The 24,764-nt window shown below is 33.9% G+C and overlaps 1 protein-coding gene across 6 annotated transcripts in view; it reads left to right on the top strand.

Annotated features, from left to right (window-relative positions):
* Nucleotides 1-24,764, top strand: part of TBC1D12 (TBC1 domain family member 12) — a 119,175-nt gene that overhangs the window by 74,245 nt on the left and 20,166 nt on the right. For all 6 annotated transcript variants that reach the window (XM_070464121.1, XM_070464117.1, XM_070464118.1 and 3 more), the window contains 4 exons: nucleotides 11,525-11,640; nucleotides 16,301-16,383; nucleotides 18,702-18,819; nucleotides 20,041-20,147. In XM_070464121.1, the coding sequence (XP_070320222.1) occupies nucleotides 16,359-16,383; nucleotides 18,702-18,819; nucleotides 20,041-20,147 (250 nt within the window). In that variant the 5' untranslated portion in view covers nucleotides 11,525-11,640; nucleotides 16,301-16,358. The remainder of the gene's footprint in view (nucleotides 1-11,524; nucleotides 11,641-16,300; nucleotides 16,384-18,701; nucleotides 18,820-20,040; nucleotides 20,148-24,764) is intronic.

Below are 24,764 nucleotides of genomic sequence, written 5' to 3'. Positions count from 1 at the left end.
ACCTTTAAGTTGCATGCTTTTAAAAATGTGAAAGTGCATTCTGTCAGCGTCAGGCTGGAGTGAAACTGCAGTTTGTCCTCAGTCTTCTTGCCTGTTCACTCAGTGCCAGCCCCTGTATGCCAACTACTGTACTGTCATACTGTACTTTTCAAGGTACTGTACTGTAAGATTAAAAATGTTTTCTTTTTTTGTGTTTGTTTTTTATGTATTATTTGTGTGAAAAGGTATTATAAACCTATTACAGTACAGTACTATATAGCTGATTGTGTTAGTTGGGTACCTAGGCTAACTTTGTTGGACTTAAAACAAATTGGACTTATGAACACACTCAGAATAGAAGTTTTTCATGTGTAGGGGACTTACTGTATTGTTGGATAGCTTTTTAATTTTAAATTTAAATTTTAATGGATATGAGGTATGTTGTTTTCTGTTTTTTCTTGAGTCAGTTTTGGTTAACTTGTATCTTTCAAGAGATTTTTATGTTTCATCTCTGCTGTAGGATTTATTGGAATAAAATTGTTAATAATATTCTCTTATCCTTTTAATATCTACCCATTATGTCATAAACATAGAGATGATCTCTCACACATTCCTGAAATTAGTAATTTGTGTCTTCTTTTTTTATTGATCAATATTACCAGAAGTTTATCAGCTTTATTGACCTTTTAAAAATATACCCCTTTTGTTTCATTGATTTTTACCTCTCTCTCTATCTCATTTATTTTTGCTCTTTATTATTGCTTTCCTCTTACTTTGGATTTTTCTAGTTTTTTAAAGTGGATCATTGATTTTAGACCATTTATCTTTTTAATATTTGTTAAGCTGTACATTTCCTCCTGACTGTGCTTTAGCTGTATTTAACAGGTATCAGAATTTTCATTTTTACTCAATTGAAAATGTTTTATGATTATTTAGAAGTGTGTTGTTTTAACTTTCAAATATTTTAGAATCTTCCCGGATAGGTTTTTGTAAATAACTTCTAATTTTATTCCATTATGCTCACGCAATATACGTTATGCAATTTCAGTCTTTTTCAATATTTGAAAGTTGTTTTATGTCCCAGATATAAGATGTTTTAGAGAATATTCCTTGTGCATTGGAAAAGAATGTATGTATTCTTCTGATGTTAGGTCAGTGTTTTATAAATCTCAGTTGGGTCGTTAGATGATAGTATTGTTTAAGTGTTGTATAATTTTGCTGATTTTTTGTTCTATGAATTACCGAGAGAGGAATAATGAAATATCCACCATAATCTACTTGACTATTTCTCCTTTTCTCTTTTTTCTTCTGTTTTTGTTTTGAAGCTTTGTTTTTATGTCTTTTTGGTGAATTGACCTCTTTACCATTAATGTAATGTCTTTTTTGCCCTGGTAGTGGTTCTTATTATGAAGTTTTTGTCCAATTTATCCACTATAGCTTGCTTTCAGTTAGTGTTTACATGTTAATTGTTCTGTTCATTTGCTTTTTTCCATCTTTGTATTTAAAGTGTTGTTTTTTTTTTTTGTATATAGCATATATTTGGGTCTTTGTAGGCCGTCTAAATACCGTCTTCTTTTTAAATGGAGTGTCATTTACTGTCATTTATTGGTATGACTGAATTTAAATTTACCATCTTGCTACTTCTTTTCAGATTGTCCCATCTGATCTTTGTTAATTTTTATCTCATTTCCTGCCCTCTTTTGGATTAAATGAGTGTTTTTAGTACTCCATTTTATCTCCACTATTAACTTATTAGCTATACGTTTGTTTTAGTTTTTCAGTTGTTGCTCTTGGCCATCAGTTTTCAAATGTTTTATATTTACAACTGCTTTGGATTCTGGCTATTAAGGATCTCAAAGAGTTTCTTGTTTTTGTTTTTTCCAAAGAGTTTTTGTTCATGGGAATTGTCTATGAGTAACTGCTGTACCCAGAATTAATACTGACAGGTTGAAATATTTATTAATTCACTTAAAAATAGCAATAATAAAGTCATTACATGATAACATAAATAATATATATTTTAAAAACTGTTTTAAAAAGCCAACTGATGGGAAGACTAGCATTGTTTTACATTTTTACACATCTCTTAATGTCTGGCTTAATATTATGAAAGGAGGTTGGATTATCATTTCTACTCCTGCATTCAGTTTCTGCTTGTCTATTGTTTTGGTTTAAGTGTGTGAAGAAAATATGGCCTTATACTAATATCTAGATAGTAAAGGAAAGAGTATTTTCGTATAGTTGTGTGTTTTCTTTTTGATGAAGAAGGAAATGGCAACCCACTCCAGTACTCTTGCCTGGAGAATTCTGTGGACAGAGGAGCCTGGTGGGCTGCTGTCCATGGGGTTGCAAAGAGTTGGACACGACTGAAGCGACTTAGCATGCATGCATGCATTGGAGAAGGAAATGGCAACCCACTCCAGTATTCTTGTCTGGAGAATCCCAGGGACAGAGGAGCCTGGTGGGCTGCCGTCTATGGGGTTGCACAGAGTTGGACATGACTAAAGTGACTTAGTATGCATGCATACATTCTTTTTGATATGCACAAGGAATCAAAGGAGGAATATTGGTCAGATATTTTCCAAAATGGTCCTTAAAAGAAAAACTACTAATTTTTTCCTGCCCTCAATACTTCTGACACCAATTATGTAGGCTGTGTAGGGTTTTTCTTCACATTGACCAATTCTTCCACCCCAGTTGAGTGTCCTACAGTTCAATTCAATTCTTATGCTCTTTATCTAGAGTTACTGTTAACCCCCAGGTTAAGAGTCCTACAAGACTGCCTCTGATTTTAGATGCTTAATACAAGTCAGGCTTCTAGTACTTCTTTTCTACAAATCAGTTAAGAGTCCTACAAGACTGCTTCTGATTTTAGATGCTTAATACAAGTCAGGCTTCTAGTACTTCTTTTTTTTTTTTCTGGCCATGCTGTGCAGCAGTTTATTACATAAACAGCCAGATGGAAGAGATACATAGGGCAAGGTATAAGGGAAGGAACATAGAACTTCCAAGTACACTATGGGTTCACTACCCTTTTAGCCCCACAGAGTGCTCACCAACCCAAAAGAACTCCAAATTACTTCAGGTAGAATTTTTTATGGAGGCCTTACTATAATAAATAGGCACAATTGATTAAATCATTGCTTACTGGTGGTTAATTCAGACTCCAGGACCTCTTCCCTCTCCAGAGGTCAAGGGGTAGAGCTGAAAGTTCTGATTCTGAAAGTATATAGTTGGTACCCTTGGCAACGAGCCTCCATTCTGAAAATGTCTAGGAACCTTCAACTACCAGTCATCTCATTAGCATACAAAAAGACACATGTCAGTGATTTCAAAGGTTTCAAGAACTGTGTGGCAGGAAATGGAAAGAGACAAATAAATATTTCTTATTATATCACATCCTCAATTTTGGGTTGTCTGATGATTTCCTCATGACTGGACTGGGGCTATGTTTTCTGGTTTAGATAGTAAAGAATCTGCCTGCAATGCAGGAGACCCAGGTTCAATTCCTGGGTCAGGAAGATCCACTGGAGAAGGGATAGGCTACCCACTCCAGTGTTCTTGGGCTTTCCTGGTGGCTCAGCTGGTAAAGAATCCGTCTGCAATGTGGGAGACCTGGGTTTGATCCCTGGGTTGGGAAGATCCCCTGGAGAAGGGAAAGGCTACCTACTCCAGTATTCTGGCCTGGAGAATTCCATGGACTGTATAGTCCATGGGTTGCAAAGAGTCAGACATAACTGAGCAACTTTCACTTTCACTTTTCATGTTATTGCTTTGATTGTGCTAGGGGATCTGTTTTGCTTTAGCAAAATTGTCAACATACTGACAAACTATTAGCATTATTAGGACTATAGCTTTGACTTTGTAGACCTCATGAAACCATCTCTGGGACACTGTTATGATATATATCTGTAATATAATCTATCTGCAAATAACATTATGCCACTTTGAATACAATGTAATAATTTTACAACAGTATACTGCCATTAGGACTATAGCTTTGACTTTGTAGACCTCATGAAACCATCTCTGGGACACTGTTATGATATATATCTGTAATACAATCTATCTCCAAATAACATTATACCACTTTGAGTACAATGTAATAATTTTACAACAGTATACTGCCATTGTGTCCCTTCTGATTTTGTGCTGTAAACCCCCTCAATACTCTGGTATTATTTTTGCATTTAGTCAGATATCCTTTGAAAAATTACTTTTATATTTTTGTCTTTTAGTTGTGTCTTTTCTAAAATGTCTTTCCATATTTACTATTTTTGGTGCTTTTATTTCTTGTGTTTTCATGTAATATATTCTTTCTTTCTGCCTGAAAGATCTCCTTTAAAGAGCAGGTCTACTGACAACAGATTCTTTCAGGTTTTGTTTGTCTGAAAACATTCTTATTGTGCTTTTATTTTTCAAGTGTGTGTGTGTAGAATCCTAAGTCAACAAGTTTGTTCCCTGTTTTTAATTATTTCTTTTCTTTCAGCAACTTAAAGATTTTCCCATTGTCTTCTGACTTTCATAGTTTCAGATCAGTCTGAATAATCAGGTCTCTTCTGAATATTCTGTGTATTCAGTGATGACTTTCATATCTGGTTAGGTTTAGTAGGAATGTGAATACTTCTCAGTCATAGGTGAGCTGTGGGAACTCTTTTACTTACCACTCCATAGTAATTGTTCTTTCCCAGAAGTTTTTTTTTTCTTTTCCCAGTCTTATAATGTTTTGCCCTACACACATCCATTTAGTATTCAGCTAAATAGTACCTCCAGAGGACTTCTATGCAGATTCCTAGAGCTCTTTCTCAGAATGCTTCCTCTTCTGGTGCTGTGGCCCACAAATTCTGCCCCCTACTGCCCCTGACCATTCCACCTAACAGTTGGGACGTTCTTCCAGTTCTCCCTTGTGCACTAGATATCCAGAACTGCCCCCATGCATAAATTTTTTTTTGTAGGTATTAACATTTTATTTTTTAATTTATTTATTTTAATTGGAGGCTAGTTACTTTACAGTATTGTAGTGGTTTTTGCCATACATTGACATGAATCAGCCATGGGTGTACATGTGTTCCCCATCCTGAACCCCCTCCCACCTCCCTCCCCATCCCATCCTTCAGTGTCATCCCAGTGCACCAGCCTTGAGCACCCCGTCTCATGCATTGAACCTGGACTGGTGATCTGTTTCACATATGATAATACACGTGTTTCAATGCTATTCTCCCAAATCATCCCACCCTCGCCTTCTCCCACAGAGTCCAAAAATCTGTTCTTTACATCTGTGTCTCTTTTGCTATCTCGCATATAGGTCATCATTACCATCTTTCTAAATTCCATATATATTGTGTTAATATACTGTATTGGTGTTTTTCTTTCTGACGTACTTCACTTTTTATAATAGGCTCCAGTTTCATCCACCTCAGAACTGATTCAAATGCATTCTTTTTTAATAGCTGAGTAATATTCCATTGTGTATATGTACCACAGCTTTCTTATCCATTTGTCTGCCAGTGGACATCTAGGTTGCTTCCATGTCCTGGCTACTGTAAACAGTGCTGCAGTGAACATTGGGGTACACATGTCTCTTTCAATTCTGGTTTCCTTGGCATGTATGCCCAGCAGTGGGATTGCTGGGTCATATCAGAACTGCCCCCATGCATAGTAATAGAATGATCAATAGGCTCACCTTGTTTGTTTCCCCTTTGGGAACAAAGAAGTTATTTACAGAGAGACAGTATGAATTACCTCTTCCTTGACCACCAAGTGGGAATCTACCTATCTTTCTGAAGAATTTTTTTGTCCAACATGTATATATAACTTTTAGAAATGTATAATAGATGAAAATCAAATACTTACTTGTTTCTAATTGCATATTCAATTTGCATATATAATAGTATATTAAGAAATAGTACCTTTTTATTCAGATCTGTTTGCATACATCTTCGATGTCAGTATATTCAGCATCATTGAACATTTTTGTGGTCTTTTGCCCCAGAACAGTGCATCTTCATTTTTGTCAAAGTTTGTAGGAGGTACAGTGCCTTTTAAGTGTACTATCTTGTTACTAGAAATTTTGTCTCAAGCCACAAACTTCCAGATGCTTTATATTTTTTCTTTTATTTGTTCTATAAGTATAAAATTATGATCTCTATGACCTAGTCTCTTACTATATTGCTCTTTACAGTAATGTTTTAAAGACTCTTCATGAGTGTTTGCAATTGAATGGTTACACCTCCAGGAATTGAGAATCCTTCATTACTTCATGTCCATTTTCTTCCTTTCCTACTCCAATTAAACAAAGCCACAACAAAAAAAATTGGACAAAAAATCACCTTCTAAGATTTTCCTGTGGTCCAGTGGTTAAGACCCCGCACTTCTCCTATAGTGGGCAGGGGTTTGATCCCTGGTCAGAGAAGTTCCACATTCCACAGCAAAAAAATAAATAAATAAAATAAATCACCTTCCAAACTAGATTCAGTATTGATTGAGATAATTTCAGGATGACGCACCTCCTCCAAATAGTGCCTTGCCATTCAAACTAATAGAGAAATCACCCATAATATGAGAGATGTTAAGCAAATATGTTCTCTTTTCTAAGAGATTATTTTGAGGAAAAACATCTTTTTCGTTTATGTGAATCTAGTATTTCTTTGCCTTGGAATAATAAGTAATTTTTTCTACTCTGTGCTTATGGAGATGATATCAGTTACTTACCATCTTTTGACCAGACTTAGAATTAATTGCCTATTTGCCTCCAATTTTCTTAAAATAGAAGTGAGTGAAGTCGCTCAGTCATGTCCAACTCTTTGCGACCCAGGTTCCTCCATCCATGGATTTTCCAGGCAAGAGTACTGAAGTCAGCTGCCATTTCTTCTCCAGGGGATTCCCAACCCAGGGATTGAACCCAGGTCTCCCACACTGTAGACAGATGCTTTACCATCTGAGCCACCAATAGCTAGAATAAATTATCCTACAGATATTGCTAGCCTGCCTCTAGGATTGTTTTCATCTTCTATTCTAGTTATCCAATTAAGTAGCTTTCATAGAAAAATAGTTGAGTGAAAGATGAAAAATAAGTTAAATTGACAAAATAAACAAGCTTCGTTGCAATATCTCATAGAAAGATATTTCCTAAGAGAAAAACTAGATGCTTCTTATCTTGCCATTGGTAGGTAGCTCCAACAACTCAAAATAAATCAGTTAAAACTGACCTTGGAAATTCCTTGGAAGTCTGTGGATAGGACTCTGTTTTCACTGCTGGGGGCCCTGGTCCAATCCTTGGTCCCTGGGGGGAACTAAGATCCTACAAATTGCATAGTGTGGCAGAAAAAAAAAATTAACCTTTGTTGTTAGGAAATGAGGAGATTGATGTGGTATTTTCAGATAGTGAGTGTTCTGTAGCTAGCATTATATACTGATATCCTTGGACTATGATATTTCCAGTCATTTTTTAATATTGTAAGACTTCTTTATGACTTATAAAATTATCAATATTTTGTTCATTATTAAACTTCTTTTTTTTTTTTTTTAGTTCTACCACTTTATTGCTACCAACCCATCTCCCTCCACCCTCGTGCACACATGCTCAGTCATGTAATCCCATGGACTTCAGCCCGCCAGGCTCCTCTGTCCATGGACTTTTCCAGGCAAGAATACTGGAGTGGGTTGCCATTTCCTTCTCCACATTATTAAACTTCTATGGAAGGAATATACAGGGGATTTTTATGACATGACACACATGGATTTAAAGTGAAAATGGCTTCAGGAATCTCCCCATGATGTACTATTTGGTTGTATTTTTAAATGATGTCTTGTGGATATCAACTACATATCAATAACTTGAACACTATTCTCTCTCTCTGTTGTCCTCGAATTGAGTGATTTAAGAATTATGTGATTTTCCTCAGCTACAGCAATAGGCCCTGATTAACTTTAATTCACTGATAAAGCTTATTTCTTAGGTCATTGTGATTGCATGTTGAATGAAGTGTTTACTGGGACCTTCCAGGAAGGGTACTTTGTTTTTCTTTTGTGAAAGTTGCTGTTAGAAGAACAGCTAGAGGATCTTTGAAAGTTGTGCTCTAAGGATGTGACAGTTGGCATTGCTACAGTCATTTCTCTGATCAACAAGCCAGTCTCCAGATGAAGCCCACACATGGAGAAAGGTGTAGCTAAGAGAGTGGTGGAGCAGGTTAGTCTCTGACTGGTACTCTTGGTCAAACAGAAACCAAAGTTATAGAGAATTGTTGTTATAGAGATGTAAATATACGGAATATTAGTCCTGTGGTCTAATTCATTTGCTTAAATGTATTTGATATCACTTTGTGATTACTTTTGAAAGTACTGATATTTGATATTTTACTATTTCTTATACAATTTGTACTTTTAATCATGTTAGACTAGCACCTTTATTTGGCAAATATTTGCATCATTAAAAATGTATAAATCTATCCTATTTTCAGATGAGGATGGATTAATACCATGTTTTAAGCTTTTAAAAAAAATCACCCTCTAGAAATTTAAAGCATTTTTATACTAAACATCTGTGATAGGAAGTACTCAAATATAAATTCTTTCTTCTTCTCATGTGAAAAATATCTGAGTGACAATTCTGTATAAAGCTCCTTTGTAAGGTGAATACATAAATGATATTGGTGAACTTGCTTTTGTGTTGCCTTTTATATTAAACATGTACTTAGTTAATTTTTAATAAAAGATTTCACCTTTTGTTCTGTCTTTAGTGGCTTTCCAGTTTGCTCAGCATGAATTCCAAGTATTTTTGCCAGTGAAAGGCCCTGTAATTTAGTCTATACATTATTTCCCATCCTTTTTCATATTCATTGAGATTAATATTTCCCTAATCCACACTTTTGCTTGTTCCCCCTCACCTGTTCTTTCCAAGTCTTTCTGTCTAATTAATGCCTATCATTTTTGCCTAAGTTCTGATCCCAGCTCTTAAGTAAAATCTTTGTCAGTGATCCACAGTAACTTTATACAAAATGGCCTCTCATAAATAAGCTACTTTATTTCTTGTAAGAAAAGTCAGACAACACTGAGTAAAGTAAGACAAGTGCCCTTCTAGTCCAACCCTCCAGAGGGAAACTTAATTGTTCAAATTCCTTGATGTTTTTCTATGTATATTTGACCATAATATGACTTATTTGGTTATCATGTCTTTTGACTACCATATTGGAGAGTACAGTTCTAGGGACTTAATCATATTTGTTTGATTTTTCTTTTGGCAAGAATACTTCAAGAATGATGATATGTACTTCACATTGCATCAGGAAACGCATACTGTCTGGTGGTCTTTTAAAATAATGTGTAGATGGATTGGTGACTGAGGTATTGTTAGCTTCAGCCTCCCATTTTAAAGTTCCCTGTTAGCCTCTCACTAAATGATTTCATTTATCTCATCATTTTAAATTATTATAGATAGCTACTTGACTGTCTGCTAATATCATCTTTGTGCCTCAGTTTCCTCTGCTGTGAGTTAGGTGCCTCACAAGGTTGTTTCAAGAATTAAATGTGTTAAGTGTTTAAAACACTGTGTGGTATGTTGTCAGTGTCAGTAAATGCTAGTTGTTATTTTTAATATGTTGACTTAGGAGTTTTATTTTACTGTCTGTGTACTGGCATTTGTTTGCATGGAACATGCTTTATTGGGTAGTATTCATTGCATTCTGTCTGGCAGTGAGTCCAGGTCACATTGTAGGAAAACAAAGTGCCATGTAAGTGATAACAAACCTCATATGTATTAGCATGTATGGTTTTTAATAAGAAAAACATTAGCAGAAAAGGGGATTACACTTGAGTTTGTAATGAAGAAAAGAAATGTTGATCATAATAACATGTATATCCTAGATATTAGAAAATTTTGAAAACAAAAAAGAAATGAGTGACTCCATTGTTTTTGACACTGAAAGGCTGTACAGTTCTTTGAGATGGGAGTTAGTAAAAATGAACATACAAAGTTCTAAATAATTTGAGAAAGAAGTCTCTAAAAATCCAATGCAGTCATGCAAAGGAACTCTCAGACTAACAGCTTAGATTTGGTGGAAGGAAGAGGAGATGTAGAATTAAAGACAGTTATAAAAGAATAGTTTAGGGACTTCCTTGTCAGTCCAGTGGCTAAGGCTTCGCCTTACAAGGCAAGGAGTGCAGGTTCAATCCCTGGTCTGGGAGGTAAGATACCATTTGCCTGGTGGCCAAAAAACCCAAACATAAAACAGAAACAGTATTGTAATGAATTCAGTATAAAATGGTGCACATTAAAAAAAAGTGTTAAAAAAAAAAAGAATAGTACAAACCATTGTAAACAGTGGCAGAAACCAGAAGTAAAGCTTGAAGTTTATAGAAAATGATTGACATCATAAATTGTTTTTTAAAGTAATATCAAATAAGATGAAGCTTCAACAAGATTATCAGATTTTTAAGAGGGATGGAACCATCGTTTGTACTTTGCAGCCATCAGATTCAGTAGTGAGAATCAGTTTTCGAGTTAGAAAAAATAGTAATTTAAAAGAATTATATGCCATGGTAGGAAAACAGCTAGTTAATAAGAGAAACACTTGATCACTTTAAGTGCATTTCATTTTCTTCATTTGAGTTAATGTCTTTATCTGACAGTGAACTTGAAGATATACTCATAAGTAACCATTGAAAATACCATGAAAAATATATTTATTATCTGGAGATGATCAAATACTAGATTTCTTTTTGTTTTAGAAAGGGAATAATGTGGGTTCTGGAAATTATGAGTCACAATTTTGGTATTGATCTGAAACTTTCTAGAAATTTTAGCAGAAGCTTGTGAACATTTATGAAAAAATGCTCAAATGTAGAAATTTAAATATGTCCAACAAAAACATATCATGTTAAACCAACTTCATTTCTTTTAAGAGAATTATCAATTCAGTTGAATGAGAAAATACCATAGTAACAGTTTTTAAAATTTTAGTGAAATATTTGAGTCTTTGGCCTTTTTTTGGGTAAGATATGTTGGTGAATTGTTGTTTCAGTTTAAAATAAGTGGGTAGATTTATAGTAGTGAGATTCAGAGTATGTTGAAATCCAAAACCAGTATGATTAGGGGTTCAGTGTCACACTTGAAAGAGATCTTCAGAGCATTAAAACAGGATTATCTGTTTCTTGTGTCAATATTTTTATCATTGATCTGGCTGAAAGTTTAGAAAGTAGGCTTATCTGATGTAGATTATTCAAAGCTGGACTTTGAATAATGAAAGTGATATCATAGACTTGGAAACTGGAAACTGATACCATAGAATGCAAACAAGAAAATCTTCCTAAACCTTACCTAATTAGTACATTGTACCTTCCCCTCTTTTAACATACTTTCATACTTTATATATTGCATAAATTAATTGTTTAGATTGCTTCAGGGCAAAAAAGTGACTTTTTTGCTTATCTGATATTTTTACCAAATTAATGTATGAATTGTATGTATTCCTTACTATAGCGTAATATCTTAAATGATACAGATTTAATTGGAAAAGTCACTGCATATGTATATTTTTATCTACTCTAGGAATATGAAGCAAGGACAGGGAGAGCCTATAAACCACCACCTCAGTCTTCAAGGCGAAAGAATTTTGAATTTGAGCCACTTTCTACCACTGCCCTGATTCTTGAGGATCGACCATCGTAAGTATTTCTCATCAGGCACACTGTTTGTATTTTGACCTTAAATTTAATTTTTCTTATTAGTATTTCATTTAAAATGTATCAATAAACTAAAGAAATTGGTTTTTAAAAGTTCTTTTTAATCCCAGTGATGAATCCTAACATAAACAAGGAAGAATTGTTCATCTCCAAGATTTATGCATGTTTTCTATAAGTCTCTATGAGCCAGTGTATGAAATATAAAATATATATAACATAATATATCTGTTACTGTGTCAGCCTTCCTCTGCCTTATCTTTTTTTTAATTGAAATATAGCTGATGTACAGTGTTATATTTCAGATGTACTGCATAATGGTTTGACACTTTTATATATGTTATGAAATGATCCAGAGAACAATAACCATCCATCATCCTGATACAAAGTTATTGCAGTATTATTGACATATTTCTTATGTTATATCCCTGTGAATTATTTATTATATAACTAGAGATTTGTATTTCTTTTTTTTTTTAAGTTCTACCAGTTTATTGCTACCAACCCATCTCCCTCCACCCTCATGCATGTGTGCTCAGTCATGTAAGCCCATGGACTATAGCCTGCCAGGCTTTTCTGTCCATGGACTTTTTCAGGCAAGAATACTGGAGTGGGTTGCCATTTCCTTCTCCAGAGATTTGTGCTTCTTAATCCCCTTCACTTATTTTGCCCACCCCTGCTCTGTCTTGCCTTCACATGATAGAGCAGTTAGTTTTTGTTTCTTTACATTTAATATGCACTTAAGATATATTTGTCTTTTTTGCCATGCAATTACTATCAACCAATTGGTTTACTGTTATTAAGAGTATATTTTTGAGACTTTAGTGGTCCAGTAGTTAAGACTGCCCACCGCTGCAGAGGATGTGGGTTTGATCCCTGGTCAAGAAGCTAAGATCCCACACGCTCTATGATGCGACCAAAAAAAAAGGAAAAAAAAAAAAACCCAAATATATATATATATATCCTTAATACCCAGGAAAAAATCTTGAATTCTTCCCATTTCCATTTTTGTCCTTCCCGTCTTAGCTTTCTACAAAGCTGCTGTTCTTCAAAATAAAGTCTCTGATTTGTTATCAGACAAAGCACACCATCCCTAAACCAAGACTACTTGGTCCTTAACCCCTTTTTTTCCTTCTTAGGCTCTCTGGACCTAAACTTTTCTTCTAGATTTCTCTTTCCTTCCAGTATACAAACTCCTAACTTTATTTAAAGTTACATTCCTAGTCTGCAGTTTTTTCCACCCATTATCCTGATGAGTGTAATAAAAAATCTGGAACTAAACAGGTAGAGGTTGAACATGTTTTTAGATAATATGAGAGGAGAAAAGCTGAACATATAAGTACATTATTTTTTTATTCTTGTTACATTTCTTCATACTAAAGATTGTGATCCCAGTACTCTTTTTTTTTTTTTTTAAGGCTTTGGTAAATATGTCCATATTCATTGTTCATTAGTATTAAAAAAAGTTTTTGGTTATGAGTCCATGTCAAAGTTTTATTAATATTTCAGTCTTGCTGCCAGGTGAATGAACAAGGCCAATTCAGAGAGTGCTTAGATAAGCAAGGAAAGAATACCTGGCTAGGTAAAGAATACTGACTAAAGACCTTTAGACTCTTGACTGACTGACAGCTGGGTAGGTAATAGCCAAATTCCCAGACCTTTCTTAAACTTTTAAAAATTCATCCAAAATAGATTAAGATTTTAACCAAGAATGGTAACTTCCTTCTAGAAGAAGTTTATAAAAATACAATGCAAAAGGTTTTGTTCTAAACAGTGTTTGGGATAAATATTTCTTTACACCTTACTCTTTTATAATTAAACTTTTCTTTTAAGCCATGTCTTCTCATTATTACCCTCATTTGGAATGCAGTTATCCTATTTCTCCTTCTCACCTGCCTCATCCTTTAAGTGATCCTTAAAGGCTTTTTCATTTCTTTCAAGTCTGTTGACTTTTTCAGCCTGCAGTGAATTCTTTTACTTCTGAATGCGTTTAAAAAAGACTTTGTTCTGTGTGATTTTCATGAATTAGATTATGGAATGCTTTGGTGTGGTTTTCTTCATGTTCTACCTGTTTGGGATTTATTGAGCTTAATGTATCTCTGCATTTATAGTTTTCTATTGATTTTGGTAAAATTTTAGTCTATTTCTTCAACAGCTTTTTGTTCTGCTCTCCCTCCTTTCTTCTGAGATGTACATTAAACATATGTTACTTGATATTTTTCCATGTCCCATAGCTCATTTATGTTTGGGTTTTTTTGAGGGGGTGGGGTTTCTTCTCTCTCTGTACAGTTTTATATTGCTACATCTTTAAGTTCACTTACTTTTTCTTCTGTAGTATATAATTTTCTGTTAGTCCTATCTTTTGAATTTATCATTCTAGAAATTTTCATCTGTAGACATTGGATTTGGATCTTGAATTTCTCTTATCATGTTACTTTCTTCTTCTTCTTGAGTATGTTTATAACAGGTTTATCATCCTTGAGTTCTAATCTTGTTATCTGACATTTTTGCCCTATTTCAGCTGATTGATTTTTCTTCTTAATATGGCTTTTATTTTCCTGATTCTTTACATCCCTGATAATTTTTATTGGATACCAGATATTGTGTTTTTACATGGTTGGGTATTGGACTTGTTTGTATTCCTTTAAATAAATATGTTTTGGTGTGGTATGGAATTGCTTTGATCCTTTTGATCTAATCATTGTTAGAGTGCTTCCAGAACAGCCATTGGTGTAAGGCTGATTTATAATTTATCCTTACTACTGAGGCAGTGCCCTAAGGATTCTATTGAATACCCTATTAGGAGATCTCTCTACTTTGATGGCCCAGTCCAGTGTGATTTTGAAAATGTTCTACCTATTTCTTTCTGGTGTTTCTTTCTCTGGCCACTATAGTTTAATCACACACATACATAGTTCAGTGTTCAGCCAAAGCCTCCCCAGCTGCCTTCTCTCTGGTACACAGTTACTCAAATTCTGTCTGATACTCTAAGTTTTCTCACTCAGCAAGACTGGTGGGCCCTGTTTTGGCACTTCCTCCCAGCACTGAGACCTGGAAACTCCAGGGAGTAAGGTCAGGCATCTGCAGGGTTACCTTGTTTCCTTTTTCATAAGGAGTATGGTCTTGTGCTGCCTATGGTCCAGCATCTTAAACTGTAGTTTAATGTATTTTATTTGTTTTTCTAATTAATTAAGGCAAGAAGATAAACCTGATCTCTCTTATTCCATTATGGTCTGAAGCAGAAATCTTAACTTTTATTCCTTCTTGCTACAACATAGGAGAAGGCAATGGCACCCCACTCCAGTACTCTTGCCTGGAAAATCCAATGGATGGAGGAGCCTGGTAGGCTGTGGTCCATGGGGTCGCGAAGAGTTGGACATGACTGAGCGACTTCACTTTCACTTTTCACTTTCACGCATTGGAGAAGGAAATGGCAACCCACTCCAGTGTTCTTGCCTGAAGAATCCCAGGGACAGGGGAGCCTGGTGGGCTGCTGTCTGTGGGGTCGCACAGAGTCAGACACGACTGAAGTGACTTAGCAGCAGCAGCAGCTACAACATATCTAAGGAATCTTAACCTGAGATGGCAAGAAGTAGAATATATAATTTGAAAGTTTGTCACATACCTTTCCCCACCTAGCCTGTTGAAAATCATTTAAAAAACTGGTTCTAAAAACTGGACATTATTATGACATATTTGGATATGTGGTAATACTCAAATATATTTCATTTTGTGTAGTCATATATCTAAATCATGCCTCTGTGAAGCCATTGATTTTATAAACCAAAATATAATATATGCAAGTGAGTAATGGATTATCAAAATTTTATTTAGAATGTTATGTTAAATCTCTAATAAAGTGGAAAGCATATAAATACTCCTACTTATTTGCCAAGAGAAATGAATGCAGATAGCCACACTTGAATATTTATAGTAGCTTTTATTCATAGTAGCCCCTAACTGGAAACAGTCTAAATGTCCATCCACATGGGTAAATGGAACAGTACTCACCAATTAAAAGAAATCATTACTAATACACAGGACAAAGTGGATGAATATCAAAAATACGCTGAGCAAAAGAAGCCAGGCACAAAAGAATCTATACGAAATTCTTTATTAGAGACTAATTAATCTATAGTGATCGAATCAGATATGTGATTGCTTAAGGTAGGAGTTTGGTAAGTATTAAGTGTAAAGGGGTCAAAAACTAACTGTGGATTTATGGGAACATTCTATATCTTGATTGATGCATTTTTTGCACAGATATATACATCTGTCAAAACTCATCAAACAGTAGTCTTAAAATATGTATGTCCATTTTGTTGGGTGAAATTATACCTCAAAAAAGTTGACTAAAAAATAAACTATAGTGAGTTTAACAAATAAGCTAGAGTTATTGGCTAAAACCAAACATGTTTAAATGACATATAAACAAATATATATGATATTTGATATATATAACAAATATTAGCAACCTGGATTCTGATTCTTCTCTAAAATGCAGAGTTCTGACCTTATACTTTCTTATTGTATGAAATGTGAAAATTAAGTTAGAAATTCTTTTGTATCTGGCTATATAAAGAAAGTAGATCAGTAAACTTAAGTTAGTCTTTAAAAAATTAACTTAAATTTTGTTTTTCCTCAGAAATCTTCCTGCCAAATCTGTGGAAGAGGCTTTACGTCACCGACAAGAATATGATGAGATGGTGGCTGAGGCTAAAAAACGAGGTATAAAATTTAACTCCAGGTGATATATTTTATTTATTGATGTTAGTACGAAATTCATTTCCTAGTAAATTCATTTCAACAGGATGGCAAATGGTGAAATTGACCAAATCTGTCTTTAAGATGATGCTGACTAAATTTGTTTAAAGAGAAATAAAATGTCATACAAGAATCATAGTTTTTTTAAATACTTTTACAAAACTAGTATGAGGAGAAAGGCCGCAGACTATCTATCTATGAGAGACATAATTGCATCATAAACCTGGGACTACTAGTACTTTAATTTATAAATGAAGGTTTATATATTTATTATACATATATATTTTATATATATTTATATATTTATTCATGAATCCATTCATGAAATTTGTTTTTTCACTAGGCTTTTGATATTTTATAATTTAAGAATTTTGACATTTTGCAGTAACTTTCTATAGGTTATGGGAATATGATTTGGAAGTAAAAAGTGACTTATGAAGTTTCATGACTTATGAAGTTTCTCTCAAGTCCCAGTTATGTCATTTTGACAGGCACAGAAGTGTATATTCTTATGTGTATAAATTCACATATTTATTCATTTTCTCTTCCAACCAAAAATAAAACATAAGGATGATTTAGCAATACTTACTTACCTAAGTATTGTTAGTTCAGGGTACATTTTTAGAAAATATTACACAGTTGGCTATATTTTTTGGCATAAGCTTTATTAACAACTGATATTTTTTCCTTTGACTTAAGTGAATCAAATATTATAATAATATACACTTCTGCTTTGTGGCACAATCTTTTTAGAAGGCATAATTATGTAAACATTGGTTACGTTTATTTTACTATACAATTTAAAATACTTCTAGTATACCCAACAAATTTTAATCGACTCTTAACATTGACATTACTATTTGATTAATGTTTAAGATGATTATTGATAAATTAGATGAACCTAACAATATGATCGGAGAAGGCAATGGCACCCCACTCCAGTACTCTTGCCTGGAAAATCCCATGGATGGAGGAACCTGGTAGGCTGCAGTCCATGGGGTCGCTAAGAGTTGGACATGACTGAGCGACTTCCCTTTCACTTTTCCCTTTCATGCATTGGAGAAGGAAATGGCAACCCACTCCAGTATTCTTGCCCGGAGAATCCCAGGGATGGGGGAGCCTGGTGGGCTTCCGTCTATGGGGTCACACAGAGTCGACACGACTGAAGTGTCTTAGCACCAGCCATATGATATGATAGAAGTAACATTGAATTGGGAAGTCAAAAGGTCAAAGCTTTAATCTTGTTTTATGCTTCCTGGATGTGATACTCTAAATAAATCTTAATTTTCCTCATCTGTGAAATGTTTGTGTGTGTTGGGGAAGAAGGGTGGAGGAGGGGGCAGTTGACTACATCTGGGTTTTTCATGCCCTTCAGTCAACACTTAGAATCTGAATACATAAATAAAAAAACGTGGAGCTATTTACTTGCCCCCTTAAGATGGTTTGTGAGTCATGTGTGAAACACAATTAGAAAACAGTTTAGCCAGCTAACCTCTGAAGTCCTACTGGTTCTAAACTTCATTCATTCTTCGTGTAATGTACTTCTCTATTTGGGGGGCATCTCTTATTCCAGAATTGTGACTCCGGATCTTCAGAGTGGTATTAGGTGTATGTATGTGTGTTAGGAGGATTTTAAAATTTCCATGTAATTAGTAAACTGAAACATCATAGTAAAAGAAAGGGTCACTGTAATAGTACCATGGCAATATCATTTTTCAATGTCATGTGGGTTTTTATTTTTGTTTTCTGTGCCACATGGCAAGTGAGATCTCAGTTCCCTGACTGGGGATCAAACCCACACCTTGTGCATTGGAAGTTCAGAGTCTTAACCACTGAATCAACAGGGAAGTCGCTGTCATGTTGTTTTATGTGAAGAAATTCATAAACCCGTTGTATGAAAAAATGGTATTGGTTAGTTGCTCACAGTTGTTTATTTTTACATAGTTAATTCATGAGAAATTTTACTTCATTGATTAAGTATAAGTAGACTATGTGATATAGTAATCTATTTAAATTATTTTTTTTTGAGCTTTGTTCCATCCATTTTTGTAGAAGAAGCTATTTTTAACTTATGTTAATCAAGTTCATGTTTTTCTCTTTTCCCTCTTTCCCTCCTTTCCTCTTTCTCCTTTTTCCTTTCTTCCCTTCTTCATTTCCATTCTTCCTTCCTTTTACCAGAGTATTCTTTATGTGAAGGTCTCTTTTGTAGACTTCGGTAGAAAGAGAAGGGCATTTTGATTTGGCTGTTTTATGTTGAAATAATTTTTACTTGTTTAAAACAGAAATTAAAGAAGCACATAAAAGGAAAAAAATAATGAAAGAAAGGTTTAAACAGGAAGAAAGTATTGCAAGTGCAATGGTAATTTGGATCAATGAAATACTACCCAATTGGGAAGTAATGTAAGTAAGCAGACTTTTCCTGAATTTCAGTCTGTCTCCAAAGATCTCATGTTTCCAATTTTATATTTTGATGACTTCTAGCATGTATTATATGTTTTGGCTAAATTATACTGTTAACCAGAGTTTGAAAATTTTCATGCTTATATCTGCTCTTTGCTTTTGTAAATCCCTCAATCTCTAATGCCTGCTTCCCTTACTGACCACCCTCTATGCATATCAGAATTTTATCTATCATTTGAATTGTATCTGAATACTTGTTGATCCATGAAATTTCTAATTTCCTGTTACCTTATTTTCTTAATTATAATGTACTATCTATATTGCTACATGTACTGTTGATGTAATAGGATTTTTGGCAAAGAAAATATTAAACATATACATTCATTGTAATATGCATTTATTAAATGGTAAATATTAAAGTGATTTTAATATGCTTCTCATAATCAAGATAATATGTTATATATGATCTTTCCCTTCTGTAATGTCCCATTATACTTTGAGACTAATACACTTCTTGCGTTACTTTGCCTTTTATTTTTTGATAATATTTTTATACATGCATTATTTTTCCTCTGGACTGGTGGGAGATGATTTCTGCAATGCCAAGTATAGGATGTGCTTTGGGAATGTATTGAATATTGGCATAATGTGATAGATATTATATTAGGCTCTTTACACAAGTAATCACATTTGATTCTCACAACCTTTATTCCCTTTTATCTTATAGGGATTCTCAAAGTCAGAGAGGTTAAGTGATTTGCCCAAGGTTGTACAATTAATGAATGGTTAACTAGATTTGAACTCAAGTCTATCTGATTTTAAAGCCCACACTTCTTTCAGTAGACTGTGCTGCCTCCCAATGACTAAAGCTTTACCCGTAGTAAATACTTCGTGATTTTGTTTTTGGTACTGTATTGACAATGCATTTTTATATTCTTTTTATGATGATTTTTCATAATTTTCCTATATTTCTTATTCTCTCATTGTACTCTTAGTGTAAGTGGCAGTTATGGAAGACAATTCCCTTTAAATTGCTGTATATTTTTTAGGCATTTTTTACCTACATGCATGAACCCAAGGAAAGAATGCATCACATACTTAAGTCTCCATGTTCTAAAAAACCATTCAGTCATTTGGCCGTAGACTAGGTAAACCATCATGGAACTAGTATTTTTGGTATAAAAAGTAACTTTCTCCTTTTTTCTCCCCCTTCAATTCTAGGCGTAGTACGAGAAGAGTTCGAGAATTGTGGTGGCAGGGATTGCCCCCTAGTGTTCGTGGGAAAGTTTGGAGTCTAGCTGTAGGAAATGAACTAAATATCACTCCTGGTTTGTATTCTATATTCAGTTACTCCCACACATGTTAATAGCCATCTTCAGAGATACAAAACAGATTAATAGATTGGTTATTTAAAAAGGCAGTACCATATATATCATTTTAAGAGCATACTTCATTCCCCACGCCCTCTAAAACCTGATACAATTTAATAGGTTACTGTATTTCATATTATGTATATAAAATTTGTGTGTTTTCCTTTAGTTTACAACCATCAATAATAATCTTGACATCCAAATTAAACTGTGGATAATAACTTCAAGAACTTCTGGGTGTACGTAGCAGTAGATGAATAAAGATATACAAGGAAAAATAAAATAGTCTAGTTGTGGACAAGTTTCCTCTTTATTAAAAAAAAATATTATGGGAAGGATAGACATTTCTTTTCCTGTCTCTACACAGACCAGTCGTTTTGAATGTTTTTATTTAAAAACTTGAAAAAAACAGAAGTAAGATTCTCATTGCTTTTATTTTTTTAAGTTTCTTAAAACCTTGAAGCATAGAAGTAAAATGTAGATAGGAATAAAATGTAGTGTAATTTTGATGAACTAAAAAAATTAAATAAAATAAAGATAGTATCACATAGAGTAAAATAATAATATTAAAAATGGTCTGAATGATGATGATAATGCCAGACAGAGGCACCACAAAAAGACTTTTAGGGATTCTAGTATAATAATATAAATAATATATTGTTACTTAAAATTTTTATTTACATATTATTGAAAAAAATTCAATAGTAAAGTACAAACTGCATGTCTGTCCCCCTCTTTCACCCAAACATCTTCTCTTAATCCTACTATGTATTAGTTAACAATTTGGTATATGTTCTTTCAGATCTTTTTTCTATGCACATAAAAAAGGGTACATCTACTTATGATACTTTTTAAACCTTCTCATTTTCTTTATTTTTTTTCCAAAAACCATCTGAACATCCCTCCATGTCAGCACAAACAGGTGTATTTATACTTACTATAGCTGCAATGTATTTCATGGTTTGGCTGTACTATAACTTATTTAACTATTTTCCTAGTGATTACTAAATCAGAGACATTTGTGTCAAAACAATATCAAGGTGCTGTTTTTTTACTCCTCAAAAGTGAGTAAAATGAATGAATATTACCCACATAGAGGAAAATAATTTAGAAATATTTACAAAAGCTTCAAAAAATGTAACCTCTAACCCATTTATTCTAGTTCTAACACTTTAAGTAAATAAACAGAATTACAAAAGCTTTTCTACAAGGATATTCATTACAGCAGTCAGCATTATATATAGTTGTTGTTTAGTCATGAAGTCATGTTCGATTCTTTGCGACCTCATCAACTATAGCACACCAGTCTCCTCAGTCCTCCACTATCCTGGAGTTTGCTCAAATTCATGTCCATTGAGTCAGTGATGCTATCCAACCATCTCATCCTCTGCCACCCTTCTCCTTTTGTCTTCAGTCTTTCCCAGCATCAGGGTCTTTTCCAATGAGTCGGCTCTTTGCATCAGGTGGCCAAAGTACTGGAGCTTCAACTTCAGCATCAGTCCTTCCAATGAATATTCAGGGTCGATTTTCTGTAGAATTGATTGCTTTGATCTCCTTGCAGTCCAAGGGACCTTCAAGAGTCTTCTCCAGGAGTTTTGCAGAATTTATAACAAAGACCTAAATGTCTGTCTTCAGTCTTAAAAGTGATGCCAAAAAATTTTTTTTTTTTTTAATCAAAAACTCTGAAGAACATCTTTATGACAGCATGGGATAAGATCCTTCTGTAACAGCCTAGATTGGTAAATAGGATTACAAAAAAATACACATATTTTGTACAATAAAAGCACTGTGATTAGTTGTGAAAATATGCAAACTCTGGAATTAATCAGGCTTTTCATAATTTCTCGTGGTGAGAAATTGATCAATTCATGAGATAATGTATTGTAAAATATGCTTTTCAAAGACTATCTTTAATGAATTAATTTATATGCTTCTCCCTTCTGCCTTTATGGAAGTATTGAAAAACCCATACCTAATTGAATTGTGTTTATTTGATTTCTTAAAACATGACAAGTAGTGAATCTTAACTGTAGAAATATAGCCCATTGTGTTAAAATAAATCTGGCTAAGAAAACATAGCAAAAAAAAAAGTGATGCCAACTTTGAGTAACATGATCATATATGGTTTATAAAATTGATTTTCACAGATATCCTATAATAAACGTCATTTTAATGACTTTTTTTCCAATTAAAAATAGAATTTAAGGGAAGTATTGAGAATTAAATTAAGCTTAGCAAAGTATTGTATTGGTTTAAAGTTTTAAGAATCAGTTTGCATACAGGTAAGATGATGAAGTATTGGTGGCTATGTTTTATTTGCAGTTTTGTTGAGAACTTTAGCTTTACAGTATTAGGTATATATAACTTAGACATTAAAATATTGATTAAGTTGGTGTTAATCTTTTGCACTACTCTAATCAAAAAGTTTTTTTTTTAAGCTCAAAATTTACAAGGCTTATAAAGTAACTGGGTCATTAATTTTCAAAGTAATTTTAGCTTCTTTCTATTAAACAGTTATGTATTCAGGAGTGAATGAGATTCAGTTCAGTTGATCAGTCATGTCTGACTCTTTGCGACCCCATGGACTGCAGCACATCAGGCTTCCCTGTCCAGGAGGCTTCCCCTCCTGGAACTTACTCAAACTCATGTCCATTGAGTTGGTGATGCCATCCAACCATCTCATCCTCTGTCATCCCCTTCTCCTCCCACTTTCAATCTTTCCCAGCATCAGGGTCTTTGAGTCATTTCTTCCCATCAGGTGGCCAAAGTATTGGAATTTCAGCTTCAGCATCAGTCCTTCCAATGAATATTCAGGGCTGATTTCCTTTAGGATGGACTGGTTGGATCTCCTTGCAGTCCAAGGGACTCTCAAGAGTCTTCTCCAACACCACAGTTCAAAAGCATCAATTCTTTGGCACTCAGCTTTCTTTATAGTCCAACTCTCACATCCATACATGACTACTGGAAAACCATAGCTTTGACTAGATGGACCTTTGTTGGTAAAGTAATGTCTCTGCTTTTTAATATGCTGTCTAGGTTGGTCATAGCTTTTCTTCCAAGGAGTAAGTGTCTTTTAATTTCATGGCTGCAGTCACCATCTGCAGTGATTTTGGAGGTACTCATTCTCCTTTTTTTTGTTAGTGGTGGTAAGAAAGCTAAATTTCAATGGAAGTAAATTTACTTTTGATAACTTTGTTTAGTTTCTGGGGCTCTAATAGTTTGACTTTTTTTCTTGTTGTATTTGTTTTAATCATGAAATCTATAACCATTAGAGAATAGTAACTCTGAATAGAGGTTCTAAAGTCGGTCACATGTAGTTCAAATCTTAGTTCCACTATATATTAGGTTTGTGACTTTGGGCAAATTACTTAACATCTAGAGGTCTTAGTTTTCTTTAAGTGGGGACGAGATAACTAGCTATCTCAAAGGAGTGTTCTAACAGTTATTTGTGATGATAAATATATAGTGAAAATAAAATTTACTGAGAGTGTATACGGTATCATTATTGTCAGAAAATCAGAAAGTGAAACGTACACTGATTTCAAAGTATTCTCTGTTCAAGTCCAAGATACCTCTTTAAGTCTGCTTCAAGCTCTACACTTGTAGATACAGAATAAAATGTGTGACATGTGCAGTCAAGCATGGAATCGAACTGAGATGCAAGTCATCTTATTATAGATAAGCACTATAACTCTTCCTGGGAGAGATATCCTTTGATGTTTGGAAATGCAGTGCTACATTTTTATTATTGGGTTAATTTTGTGACTTCCAAAGGTGATGTAGTTATTTGGCAAGCCTCTCTTCTTCCAGGACAGTTTTGACATTTGAGAAGAATAGTGAAACTTTCAGACTTAGCTTGGAATTAGTTTGAAATCAGAAAAGTGCAAGTTAGTTTGATAACTGCAAAAAAATTATGTCTAAATTTTAAGGTTATATCTACATCTTATATGAAGACTTGTGCCCACTGATGGAGTGTGGCACAAATAATAGAAATTTTAAGTTTTTCCTTCTTTTAAAATTTCTTCTTTCCAAACTATAAGTAGTAAGTACATTAAAAAAATATTAATTGAAGCAAAATATGTTCTTGGTATATTGGGCAGTATTATATAAATTTTGATATTTGGGCATGAAATACTTTCTGCTGTTTTGTCATTGAAATTTACTATTTTTATGTAAATTTTAAAATATTTGTAGTGGTTAGAAAGTAGAAACAATTAAAATTTGAGAATTGAGAAAAATTTTCAATTTCTTTTGTTCTTGAAATTTTAATGACAATCCTGTATATGAAAGCACAGAGTAATAGTCTCAAAAAGTGATTGGGCAATTGAAGTAAAAACACGGGGGTTGAGATTTTTGTATGTAGGCCTTCTGGCAAAATCTGTGAAGTTTGGTAGCTTTGAATAGTTTGGTTAGCCTTATCATAATGTCATAATAGAGATATCATATCATAGCAATATCATAATAGAGAAAACAATTTTAAGAGAAGGTAAGCAAGAACCAGGATTCTTGCTATTTATTAAGGATCTATATGGTGTTAGGAGTTTAATGTAAATTACCTTACTTAATCATGGGCTT

Source organism: Odocoileus virginianus, unplaced genomic scaffold, assembly GCF_023699985.2.
Source record: "Odocoileus virginianus isolate 20LAN1187 ecotype Illinois unplaced genomic scaffold, Ovbor_1.2 Unplaced_Contig_15, whole genome shotgun sequence".
In the NCBI taxonomy this organism is placed as follows: domain Eukaryota; kingdom Metazoa; phylum Chordata; class Mammalia; order Artiodactyla; family Cervidae; genus Odocoileus; species Odocoileus virginianus.
The sequence above is the reverse complement of the archived record's forward strand: the minus strand, read 5'-3'. Positions and strand labels throughout refer to the sequence as shown.